The 13106-nt window shown below is 37.5% G+C and overlaps 2 protein-coding genes and 1 pseudogene across 2 annotated transcripts; 2 read left to right on the top strand and 1 right to left on the bottom strand.

Annotated features, from left to right (window-relative positions):
- The first annotated feature begins 3439 nt into the window (after nucleotides 1-3439).
- On the top strand, nucleotides 3440-5155 carry LOC18025820 (V-type proton ATPase subunit c1). Its single transcript, XM_024160841.1, has 3 exons — nucleotides 3440-3667; nucleotides 4356-4641; nucleotides 4724-5155. The coding sequence occupies exons 1-3, from the start codon at nucleotides 3592-3594 to the stop codon at nucleotides 4854-4856; spliced, it is 495 nt and encodes a 164-aa protein (XP_024016609.1). The 5' UTR covers nucleotides 3440-3591; the 3' UTR covers nucleotides 4857-5155.
- Nucleotides 5156-5696: 541 nt separating this feature from the next.
- Nucleotides 5697-8537, top strand: LOC18025821 (arginine decarboxylase). Its single transcript, XM_006409364.2, has one exon. It carries the CDS (start codon nucleotides 6240-6242, stop codon nucleotides 8388-8390), a length of 2151 nt encoding a protein of 716 aa, XP_006409427.1. The 5' UTR covers nucleotides 5697-6239; the 3' UTR covers nucleotides 8391-8537.
- Nucleotides 8538-9016: 479 nt separating this feature from the next.
- Nucleotides 9017-12166, bottom strand: LOC18025822 (annotated as a pseudogene).
- Nucleotides 12167-13106: the final 940 nt, after the last annotated feature.

Raw genomic sequence — 13106 nt, forward strand, 5'->3', positions numbered from 1 at the left:
TCAACAGCCCAAATTGATAGTAGAATTCTTGTGTCTATCTAAAATCAATTAACTCTGGATGCTATGTAGCATAATAAGGCTCTGATTGGCAAATGGATTTTAATAACTGTAAAGGCTTTTAAACAAAAATAATGTCTTAAAAATCATTAATTAGCCAATCAGACTTTATTGATTTAAAAGCTTTTAAAGTTTAAAAACTGCTCCTAAAAATACTTACAGCCATTTTCTTTGTATTTTGGTCATGGAATCAACAGATTTTTCCAAAGTTTACAATTGTGGCTTTTTTTGTTTATTAAGCCACGGTCATTTTTTTAACAGTACAAGTTTTTACAGTCAAATCTAAAAAAAAAGCCTACAGCCCACAGTCCATACTAATCAGAGCCTAAGTATCAATCCATTATGGGTTAAGTTTGAACCAACAAGGATACAAGAAACTTCTTAAGTCAAGCTAAACAAACAGTTTTTGATTTGTATCTAACCACCTATTGTTCAAATTAAGAAAACTAAGCAAACAAGCTGCTAACAACTTAAGCAAAAACTAAACAAGATTAAGCAACATGATAAAGGCAAGCTCTTGGATGTGGTTATTTTAACTTTGGGTGATCTAAAAAACAATCTATGATGCTAATTCAAACAATCAAGCAAATTCCTTAAGTCTAGAACACTTAAACAAGATTACTTCATTTTCATGAGATTAATCATTTTGTTAATTAACTTAATCAAAATCAAATTTTCATTTGTGAAAAGTTCATTACCAAGCATTAATTATAAATAAGTTATGTTCACTATTTCACTCCTTGAACATTCATTCTCATGAGTAACATTTATTCTCATGCGTTAAGCAGCAAAATTTTTATTTGGTTTTTTGGAAAATTTTATCAAATATTTGTAGTGCATAAAATTCCCTAGAGTCTAGACCAAGCTGATCAAGAGAGGTCTACCATTAGGATCACTAAATAAGGAAAAAAAAAAACTAAGCCCTAAACATCATAGATTAATCATCAAACTACCTTAATCTACCACACTCATGAACTTTAAAAAGGTTTACTCACTAATCATATTGAAACCCACAAAACCCATGAAGGAAATATGAGATTTCATGATTAGAGAATAAGAAATGAAGAAAAATTAGATGAAACAAACTCTTAAACTTGATTAAAACTTAAAAATATCTCTTACAAAGCTCTTGTTTCTCAAATACTAAACCATTTAATTTACTAAACTTCAAAGACAAGCTCAATGTAGAAAAGATAATACTGTTATTGTAAACCTAATTTAAAACCAAAAATACTACTTGGTTTTACGATTTTTAACAACCTAAACCGAAATCAAAAGCTTAATGAAAATAAAAAACCAAACAGATCTTTAGATTAAACCATAACAAAACTGAATTACTTATCGGTTCGTTTTTTTTGGGTTGAGGTTTTTAGGCTCATCTCTATTTTAATACTCCATCCGTTTCATAAAGAGTGTCATTCTAATATTTTTCACACATATTAAGAAAATTATTAAAAGTACAACTTTGTCCCTTATTAATACATTAAATAATTTGTTTTTATCTAATAAATACATTAAATTAATAGGGTTAAAACTGGAATATTGTTTAAAATTTTGCATTGAAAATATAAAATGACATTCTTTGTGAAACAAAAATAAAATTTTAAAACGACACTCTTTGTGAAACGGAGAGAGTAGTATAGATCAGCAAAATTGGCTAAGATTCGAGACTTCAACCCAATTACGACCTGACCCAAAGTCACAATATTTTTGTTTTACTCTATTATACAAGAGAGTATTGTCGATGCTAAATTCCACTCATAAATTTGTGTAGAGGTTTTGGAATAGGGTATTATAATGATGGACCAAATTTATCTTTGAATCGATCGTAAAAATATTGAAGAAATTATATTTTGTATTAATCAAATATGAATGAGTACAAGTTTATCTCGAAAAGATAATTACAAGTAGAGCACATAAAGCGAAGTGTGATTAAAGCTGGAAAAAGATCTGTCTAAAATTAAGTCTTTGAGTCATGATGATGAACCCCCTCTGCGATCTCTATAAAGACCTCGAACCATTATAGAATATATCTTGGACCAAGTCAGATATTTTGTTTGCCTAAGTAATAATTGATATAGTTTGGAATGCTGGATGCCGAAATCGAGGTAACGTTTGGTTAATTCTTCGGGCCACAAAATCTCTATTTGGACCGTTTGAGAATCTAGTTAGAGATGTCAAACGGGCTAACCCGCGTCTAAATAGCCAAATCCGATGCGAATTTAATTTTTTTCAGGTCTGGCGGACTGGCCCATCATAAGCTGCAATCTCAAATTGATGTGTCCAAGCCCGACCGCCTATATTCTGTGGTTTTGCAGGCTGGCCCGCGGGTTCATACTTTCTTTTTCATCTTAAAGTTCTTATGACATTTAGATTTATAGTACCAAAAAATCTACAAGAGGAGAATAAAATTTTATTCGTAACTGAATCACAATATGCATAAGAAACAAAACTAAAGAAATTCTTGTGTAAGCAAATTCAATAAACAAACAAATGAATTCGATAAACCTCTTATACAAAACTCCTAACCCTATGATACCATAAGATTTGAAAAATCAATTTAACGGTAAAAATAGACACTTAGTTTTGAAAAAGAAATAAATGAATTACAAATAATGATACACATAAAAACTAGTAGTTTAAGCTAAATAACCATCAAAATACAAGCAACAAGACATTCACAAATATATATAAAAAAAAAGATAAAGAAAGCTTATTTGTTTAGTCCAGCGTACAAAAAAATGTGATTTTCAAGCAAAACTATTTATTGTCAATTCAAGATTTAAGCGATTCTAAAGAAAAACCACGTCCGTGATATAGTCGATGAGCAAAACCAACAAAAAAAAAACAAACTTATGACATTAAATTGAAATTAAAATTAAAAAAAAATACTAGTTTTTAGCCGGGAAGACAATGACCAGATTTTCTTCCTAATTCAAAAATCCAATCACAGAATCTGAAACACATACTAGTTTGATGATTCCTTGATCTCATTGAAATGAAGCTATCACAAAGTCCAATAGCTGAATTGTATGACTCCAGTAGGCTTCGATTCACTCCATGAAACTACTACTTCAAAATCCACCAATCAAAAATGACAAAATACTTCACTTTTCGAAGTTTACAAGAAAACATCAAATTTTGCGGGTTGGCTTGCAAACCCGCGGATCCGCTTTGACCCGACCTGCAAAAACCCAACTTTTACGCGGATTTGAATCGCAAAACCCACATTTTATTTGGATAAATTTTATGGAACCTAAGTCCGCACCACTGCAGTTTTATTTGGGCCAAACCCGCGGATCAAAGCCCAATTTAAGACCTCTAAATCTAGCCCAACTTAAAATATATATTTTCTGTTTTATTAAATGAATTTTTCGAAATGGGCTTTCTGAGCTGGATTCAACAAGTTCGTCGTTCTCCTCCACTCATCTGAAAATCCCCAAAAAAAAAAAAAAACAAAAAAATCACAGAGGTCGCTACAAAATCCAAATCTCTCTCCCAAGATTTGAACGATCCGGTCTAAGATCCGAGAAGATGTCTACGTTCAGCGGCGATGAAACTGCTCCGTTCTTCGGCTTCCTTGGCGCGGCGGCTGCCCTGGTCTTCTCCTGTAAGCATTGCTTCTTCTCAATTCGAATCTCACTCGATCCGTCTTCTTCAATTCATCTAGTATCCTCGTGTCAATCCATTTGATCTAAGCGTGTTCCTTTTTTTTTTTCTGGAAACCGAATGAGATTCATATGATTGCTTAGCGAATCACGGAGAGAGATGAATGTCTCTGTCAATTCCTATGTTTTTAATTGCTACTCGTGCATAGTTCTAGAAGAGTCGTGTGCCTAATTGATTGAATGATTAGTGTTTTTGGTTCGATCTGTATCCACATAATTATCTCTTCGAACATTGCTTTTGCACCATCATGTATGTATGGATTGTGTAATTTGTGTAGCTTAATCCTGTTTGACATTAACTGAGACTTGGAAGGATCATATTAACCTGAATGTTAATGGCTATGGTTCATATTTCACCATCATGTATGTATTATGGGAAATTTTACTTTAGAGAGGATTCTGCTTTTAGGTATTGATTTCCAAAACACTATTTGTTTACCATACAAGGATCGTGATTTGGCCGTGACATGAATGTTACTGGATTGGCTTAGGTATGGGAGTTTTAAATCATATTCTTGTTTTAGGTGTTGATTTATCTGACGCTATTTGATTACATTGCCCGAGTCTTGAAACACATTTTTATGGCTGCATATAAGGATTAACCTGAATGTGGATTTTGGATTGGGTTAGGTATGGGAGCTGCTTATGGGACTGCAAAGAGTGGTGTTGGTGTAGCTTCAATGGGAGTGATGAGACCTGAGTTGGTGATGAAGTCTATTGTCCCTGTGGTTATGGCTGGTGTTTTGGGTATTTATGGACTGATTATTGCTGTTATAATCAGTACCGGTATTAACCCCAAGGCTAAGTCTTACTACCTCTTTGATGGATACGCACACCTCTCGTCTGGTCTTGCTTGTGGTCTTGCTGGTCTCTCGGCTGGAATGGCTATTGGAATCGTCGGAGATGCTGGAGTCAGGTTTGTTCCTCATCCTCACGGGAGAATGTTAATAGTGTTGAATTGAACTTGACTTGTTCGGTTTGTGGAATTTTTGTCTCAGGGCAAATGCTCAGCAGCCTAAGCTCTTTGTTGGGATGATTCTTATCCTTATCTTCGCGGAAGCACTTGCTCTCTACGGTCTTATTGTAGGCATTATCTTATCCTCTCGAGCTGGTCAGTCCAGAGCAGAATGAGATACACAATATAAGATGTTGAAATCCAGGTACTTCCTTATGGTATGTCGTATCGGGAGCCAATATTTTGTGGATTCTTGGAATTTTTTCTGGGAAGCAGATCGGCTGCCATCTCCGTTTTCCTTGGTTGGTGGTTGCTTGATGTCATTGTTTGGTTCGGTAATAAACGAGATTGGCAATGTTTTATACTGTTTGCATATGTCTTGAGGAACTTGATGATATTTTGTTTGTAAAGAAGTTTACTTCTGAAACCATCTTTGAGTGTTAAGATGAGATTATTAAATCTTTTGTGCCTTCCAGTTTTTGGCTTTGAGATAGATAGCTTATTAATTGAACAAATCATGAATTACAGAAGTGGTTAAAAAGTGATGAAAGTATGGGTTTTTTGAAGATAACTTTATAAATTTATGTATGAAAACTTTTTTTTGTCATCTCAATTTGTTACAAAAATTTAAACAAAACATAAACACCACCATGGTGAAAACAAAAGCAAAAAGTTCTCAAAACAGAGGCTCAGAAAACAGAGGCCAAACATAAACAGAGCATCTTAAATTAAAAGGGTCTAAGATTAATCTAATTTATTCACGTTCTTTCTCGAAAAGGGGTTTCAACTTTCAACAAAAGTGGGAAGCCTTGTGCCACAAAGTCAAGTGATTTCAAAATTTTTAGTTAATAACTAGTAAATTTTGTATTAAATATTCGGTTGAATAAATGAATTAAAGTTTTGGGTGGACAGGAAGTGGTGTTCAAAATAGGGCCCAAGCCCAAATCCATCCTCACTTAAAATCTCACCTTCTCCTATATAAACGTGCATCTCCCTTCATGCAAAACTCGCTCATTTCCATTTCTGTTTCAGCCGCTAATCTTCTCTTCCAATACTATCCCCATTTTCCTCAATTTTATTCCCTGGAATTTTCCCGAGAAAATTAGTAATCCTCATTTTCCTTTTCTATTCCCTCAGTTTTCTTTTTCAATTTTACCTTCTTAAAAATTGTGCCTTTGCATGTTGAGGGAATCTTTCAGGGAATAGTTTTGTTGCCGATTTTCAGATTTGGAAAATTTTCCATTTCTGTTTTCACCAAATTGTTAAGCTTCTCCTGAACGTTCATCGTGGAGAGTTTCGGGTCGGGTCGGGTCGTTAAAGGCGGGTTTCACGGCGGTGACAGATTCACCTTCTGCTTCTTTTGAGGGGGTTATAGCCCCGAGGCTCTTTTGCCTCGGCGGGTTTCAAAATCCCCCAATCTTCACGAATTCTGTGGAAAGAAAATTACAGATTCAGTTTTCTCATTTTTGATTGAAAATTGATTCTCCAATTTTGCTCTCGCTTTCGAAAAAATTCGTTTATTATTAAATTGTGATCGTCGCTGAAGGAAGAAGAAGAAGATGCCTGCTCTAGCTTTCGTTGATACCCCCGTCGATGCCTTTCCCGGTGACTGCTCCGGCGTCTTCATCCCGGCGTCGCCAAATTCCGCCGCCGTTGTTGACACCACCTGCCACTGGTCTCCGTCGCTCTCAGCCTCGCTTTACCGAATCGACGGATGGGGAGATCCGTATTTCGCCGCGAATTCCTCGGGCAACATCTCCGTTCGACCTCACGGCTCAAACACTTTGCCTCACCAAGACATCGATTTGATGAAGGTCGTTAAGAAAGCTACGGATCCGAAATCCTCCGGTGGTTTAGCTTTGCAGCTTCCTCTCATCGTCAGGTTCCCTGACGTTCTGAAGAATCGACTCGAGTGTTTACAATCGGCGTTTGATTTCGCGATCCAGACCCAAGGCTACGATTCTCATTACCAAGGTGTGTTTCCGGTGAAATGTAACCAGGATCGATTCATCATCGAAGATATCGTCGAGTTCGGATCGAGTTTCCGGTTTGGTTTGGAAGCTGGTTCGAAGCCTGAGATCCTTCTCGCTATGAGCTGTTTGTGTAAAGGTAATCCTGATGCGTTTCTCGTCTGTAATGGTTTCAAAGACTCTGAGTATATCTCATTGGCTTTGCTTGGGAGGAAGCTTGAATTAAACACAGTGATTGTTCTTGAGCAAGAAGAAGAGCTTGAATTGGTTATCGATTTGAGCAAGAAGATGAACGTGAGGCCTGTGATTGGGTTACGAGCCAAGCTGAGAACGAAACACTCAGGTCATTTTGGTTCCACTTCTGGTGAGAAAGGCAAGTTTGGTTTGACCACTGTCCAGATCGTTCGTGTGGTTCGTAAGCTTCGTCAAGTTGGTATGCTTGATTGCCTCAAGCTTCTGCATTTTCACATCGGTTCACAGATTCCATCAACGGCTTTGCTCTCCGACGGTGTTGCTGAGGCTGCGCAGCTTTACTGTGAGCTTACCCGTCTCGGTGCTTGTATGGAAGTAATCGACATTGGTGGTGGGTTAGGGATCGATTACGACGGGTCTAAATCCGGTGAATCGGATCTCTCTGTTGCTTACAGTCTCGAGGAGTATGCTTCAGCTGTTGTTTCGTCAATTAGGTTCGTTTGCGATTCGAAATCCGTGAAGCATCCGGTGATTTGCAGCGAGAGTGGTCGAGCCATTGTCTCTCATCATTCAGTGTTGATCTTTGAAGCAGTCTCAGCTGGTCAACAACATGAGACCCCAAGTGATGTTCAGTTCTTGCTTGAAGGCTACTCAGAGGAAGCTCGAGGTGATTACGAGAATCTTTACGGTGCTGCGATGCGTGGTGATCGAGAAAGCTGTTTGCTTTACGTTGATCAGCTGAAACAGAGATGTGTTGAAGGGTTTAAAGAAGGTAACTTGAGCATCGAACAGTTAGCTGGTGTTGATGGTTTATGCGAGTGGGTGGTTAAAGCCATTGGTGCATCGGATCCGGTTCTTACTTACCATGTTAATCTCTCGGTTTTCACTTCGATTCCTGATTTCTGGGGGATTGATCAGCTGTTTCCTATAGTTCCAATCCATAAGCTTGATCAAAGGCCTTTGGCGAGAGGGATCTTATCTGATTTGACTTGTGACAGCGACGGGAAGATCAACAAGTTCATAGGAGGAGAGTCTAGCTTGCCATTGCACGAGCTGGACAACAATGGTGGCGGGAGATACTATTTGGGAATGTTTCTTGGTGGGGCTTATGAGGAAGCTCTTGGTGGAGTACACAATTTGTTTGGTGGACCAAGCGTGGTTCGGGTTTTGCAGAGCGATGGACCTCATGGATTCGCGGTGACTCGTGCTGTGATGGGCCAATCTTCTGCGGATGTGCTTAGAGCGATGCAACACGAGCCTGAGCTAATGTTTCAGACTCTTAAACACCGAGCTGAGGAGTTATCTTCGGTTCACAAGGCTGGTGGTGGTGGTGATAAGGGAAATGAGAAACTAGCTGCATCTTGTCTTGCTCGTTCATTCGACAACATGCCTTACCTTTCCATGGAAACGTCCACAAACGCTCTCACTGCAGCGATTAATGACTTAGGCGTTTACTACTGCGATGAAGCAGCGGTTGGTGGTGGCGGCGGCTGCGGCAAGGATGGGAAATGGTCTTATTTCGGTGGATCCGACACATTTGACTTTTGATCTTCACCGTACGATCTTAGATCCCATTTGTCTTTATGTTCTGTTTTTAAGTTTAAAGTTGTTTCTTTGTAAACTCTTAGCAAATTTTTAATAATAATTTATAAACTAGTGTTTTAACAGTTAGCAATCTAAACTGTTAACCATGTTCATGACCTGTTATAAGCTTTTTAATATTCAACTTTTTCCGAATATTTTAAGTTACCTTTTCTTAGCATTTAGAATTAGATGCATTTGGACCATTTGAAGAGTATTTTGAATAAAACAAAGTAAACAAAAGTGTGGGGACGAGATACAAAGAGAATGAGTGAAGGATGTGGTTGTTACTTGTTAGCCGTAAAGCGTTGACACCACACCACACACACACGTGACACAATCCTTGTTTTGGAATTCTTTATAGGCAGCTGTATTTTACTATTTTTAGTTTGTAATCCTTTTTGTGGCTCTTCTCAATCTATGTTTTGGAGACGGCAATTTTGGACCTTCCGTTTAAAAAAACTAAAAGGAGGCATATTTTGGAACTATTTAAAGGTTCTGGAGTTAATGGTTAGTCTTGGACCACGTTCCATGTGCAAATCTTTTTTTTTGTTAACCAAATATTATTTAATCAAATTAACCCAAACCGGAGATCGAACCGGGTTTACAACACCGAACCGTAAATTACAAAACAGGAATTGAATTTGAGACTATGTTAAGGTCTCTCCGGAGCAAGACGTCGCCGATTATCGGCGGTTCCGAATTGAGAGCTTGCGTCTCTCTGCCTCTATTCTCTGAAAAACTGGAGAACCGACTCCGATCTACGATTTCGAGCACTTCGCTTCACCAAATCTCTACTCTTTCTTCCCGATGCCAGCGAAGCTTGCTCACGAAGTCCCTACGGCCATCGCCGGAGAAGCCACGCCGAGGCGAGACCTAGTCTCGGGTACAATTGCTTACCTCAAAATCTACCTTCAATCCGGTCAAATGAGGAGATCTCAAGGCGTTTCCAGTTCACGGATTGACACGGTGAGGGCAGGAACCCACCAGTCATCATTGCCGTATTCTGCCTGAGCCCGCGAAGGTCGAGTCACTAACCGACGCATCGTCCTCTGGCTCGCAGTGCTTTCCCTCCGAAGACTCAACATCGAGATTCGCAGCAAGATCTACATCCAGGAGCAGCATCGTCAAGGTCGAAAAGCTTTCCGCTGGGATCCACCGCCGTCCCCAAGCGTTCAGATCCACTTGTATTTGCTAGTCCAAACATCTCTGCCGCTTTGAACGCCCAGACGCCAACCCACCTCGATGTCATGCTTCAACCACGTCGCCACTGCCGGAGAAGAGTAGATCGAGACTCTACGGTTCAGAGTCGTGACCACCGGCTACCAATTAAGCCCAGAAAGACAGAACAATGAGGACCACTCGCCGGAGAGGCTTCAGAGCAGTGGCGGAGCCAGAAATTTTTTTCAGGCATAAACCACTTTACAAGCATACTCTAGCATACTCTATGTTGAGCCATGGTTTGAAATCTCTTCATCACTGTTTCATTTGTAACCGATTCAAACAACTCTTTCTCAATAAAACAAACAAGACAATCACTTAAAAATTGATCTCTAATTCCATTGCGAGAAGTTGTTTTCACAAACTTCATTGCAGAAAAACATCTCTCAACTGTTGCTGTAGCAACTGGTAAAGTCAACACCAACTTCAATAATCTGTAAACAAGAGGATGTGCAAGATGTTTCTGTGTTTCCACCATCAGACGCGAAAAATCTCCAAGACTTTTCAAATTACTAAATCGTTTATCCTCTTTTACATTGTCAATGTAGATGTCAAATTGCTGCTCAAGAGAAAAACGCTCAACAGAAGTAAAATCATCTGGATAGAAGTCAACCAACTTCATCAACTTATCTTTATCAAACTGCTTGAATGAACTTGTGGGACTTAAAGAAGCCATGCAAATAAGGAGTTGAGTGTTTACTTCAGTAAAACGATCATTGAACTCTTGCAGCTGCAAATCCAGAACAAAATTAAAACAACTGATCTTGTAATATTGTAAATTGGTTGTGTTGGTTCTCTTTCTTGGCCTTCTGAAATCAACAAACTCATTTTCCATCATGACCATGTCAACGTCATGTTTCTTACAAAAAGAATGAACCTTAACCATCAGTGAGTCCCATCCATCATCTCTAAACTTCTGTAGTTCTCGCTTTGTAGATTCGACCAACGAAACAGCATTGAGAATGTCTTGATCTTTTGTTTGCAAAGCCATGGATAAATTTTCAGTTAGCCCCAAGATATGCAACATAAAATGCATATAGAACACAATCAAATGTGTGCAAATAATTAGCAAGACCATATGCTTGACGTTTCTTCGAGTCTTCAATGCCTTCGATTTGAATAAATTTAAGCACCTTAGTAACTATTAAAAATAACTCGACCAAGCGGAACAATGTCTTATGATGAGAACCCCAACGAGTAGCTGCTGGCCTTGGAAGAGAACGATCTTAATTCTTTCCTTTCCCTGTGCTAATTTCACCATCATTGATTTTTTTTTCAATTTCTTTTCGGTATATTTCTTGAAACTTATCTTTTCATTTGCACGAAGCTCCAACAACATTCAACATTGTAGATATCTTATCGAAAAAATCACCAACTTCAAAATGTTTCTTTGCAATTGCCACTATAACCAACTGAAGTTGATGAGCAAAGCAATGAACATAATAGCCTGAACTGTTTTCCCTTAGAATCAAAGACCGGAGACCATTAAATTCACCTTTCATGTTACTCGCTCCATCATAACCTTGACCTCTTATATTTTTCAAGCTCAATCCATACTTAGCAAACAAATCATCTATAGCATGCTTGAGAGTCAAGGAAGATGTGTCTCTTACATGAACAACACCAATAAATCTTTCTTTGATTGTTCCTATCTTATCGACAAACCGAAAAACAACAGCCATTTGTTCTTTGTGTGAAACATCAGCAGATTCATCCACCAATAGACCAAAATCACCATGATCAATTTCTTCTATAATAGATTTCACAACTTCTTCTGCAAAACAGTATACAATATCCTTCTGAATCGGAGGAGAAGTCATTTGGTTATTTTTTGGAGCATTCTCCAAAGCAACCTTACCTACAACCTCGTTCTGTTCTGCTGTGTATTTCAAGAGTTGTTTGAAATTCCTTTTATTATCAGACTCTACTGACTCATCATGAGCACGGAAAGATAATCCTTGTCGCAACAAATATCTAGAAGCATCAATTGAAGCATTTAACCGAATACGATACTCATTTTTTGCCACATCATCTTGCTTATAAAAAGCATGCTCAATAGAATGATTTTGATTCATCAAAGAATCACACTTCTTAACAGCAATATTATGAAAGCTATTCATAGCACCCACATGAGAAGCTAATCTTTCAGATTTATTTCAACTAGAAAAACCTTCGGTCACAAATGCATCATTCCCACCTTGTTTTTGTATATCATCTCTAAACAAGTAACAGCACAAACAGAAGGCTTTATCTTTCGATACGCTATACTCATGCCAGTTAGCATACTGATCAAACCAAGCTGGATTAAATCTTCTTAATGATTTTCCTATCATCTTTTTTGGAAAATTATGACCATAAGGCTTACAAGGACCTCTATCAAGATACTTGCGTCTTACCTCATCTCTTTGATTTGGATGATATTCCAAAATCTTTTTCCGTTTAGCAGGATCCCATGGCAAATCATCCAAATTACTCTCAGTCTCAGATGTTGAGGCGGATTTTCTTTTCAAAAACTTTTCCATCAACTGAGAAAAGAAACAATTGTGTTACTAATTTAAATTAAGTTAAAAAAATAACTAAAATAAACAATTAAACAAATATATAAGACTTACTAATTGATTCATAGTATGCTATTTTTGCAGTAATGTTTAGAACTCAGATTAGACCAGTTGGTTAAATCGGTTTAATTAAAAACCAGCTGACAATCCGATCTAAATTAGCTACTAAAATTGGATTTTTAAAAACCTTAAAAATCCAAAAAAACCAATTAAAACTCTGTGAACCGATAGTTAAATCGGTGGGCCAAATCAAACCAAAACAATGTTTGATCTATCTGAGATCCGTTTGATCTAGCGAAAGCTCTTTAAACGTAGGCTTTTATGTTTTAACTTTTAAGCCCAAAAAAATTACTGATGTTGCTAAAATAAAGTAAACTATATATATGCAGCCTTTTTTAGAATTTGTTTCACTAGATGTCGATGTGGGATTCTTCCTTTTTTATCAATCACGTTTTTTGTTTTTATTAGTAGCTTCAAGCTTGTGTTTGTTTGTTTATTGGGCTTAAAAATCCAATTTTATTAGTCTGGGTTTAATAAATAAGAGAATGGGGGCATATATAATTTAACTAATGGGGGCATTAAAACTGGGCTTTAATAAGTTGTTCTAATTTTTAAAAATTTACTGGGGGCCAATGACCCCAATAACTTCTATGTGGCTCTGCCATTGCTTCGGAGGAAGAAGATGAAAGAAAGCGGCACTAGGGTTTTGGTCAAGAGAGAAAACTGCCTTTCAAAGGCTTTTTTTTGTTTGGAAAAGGGGCTGTGCAAATCTATTTTGGTTGTCATATTTTAAATTTTGTTTGTGAATATCAACAATGTATATGAGAATATATTTTTTTTTCCTATACACATAAATTTACATAGAAAAGAAGAAGGAGAAAAAAAATTAGTAGCAAGTATGTGT

This window comes from Eutrema salsugineum, unplaced genomic scaffold (genome assembly GCF_000478725.1).
Source record: "Eutrema salsugineum unplaced genomic scaffold, Eutsalg1_0 scaffold_11, whole genome shotgun sequence".
In the NCBI taxonomy this organism is placed as follows: Eukaryota; Viridiplantae; Streptophyta; class Magnoliopsida; order Brassicales; family Brassicaceae; genus Eutrema; species Eutrema salsugineum.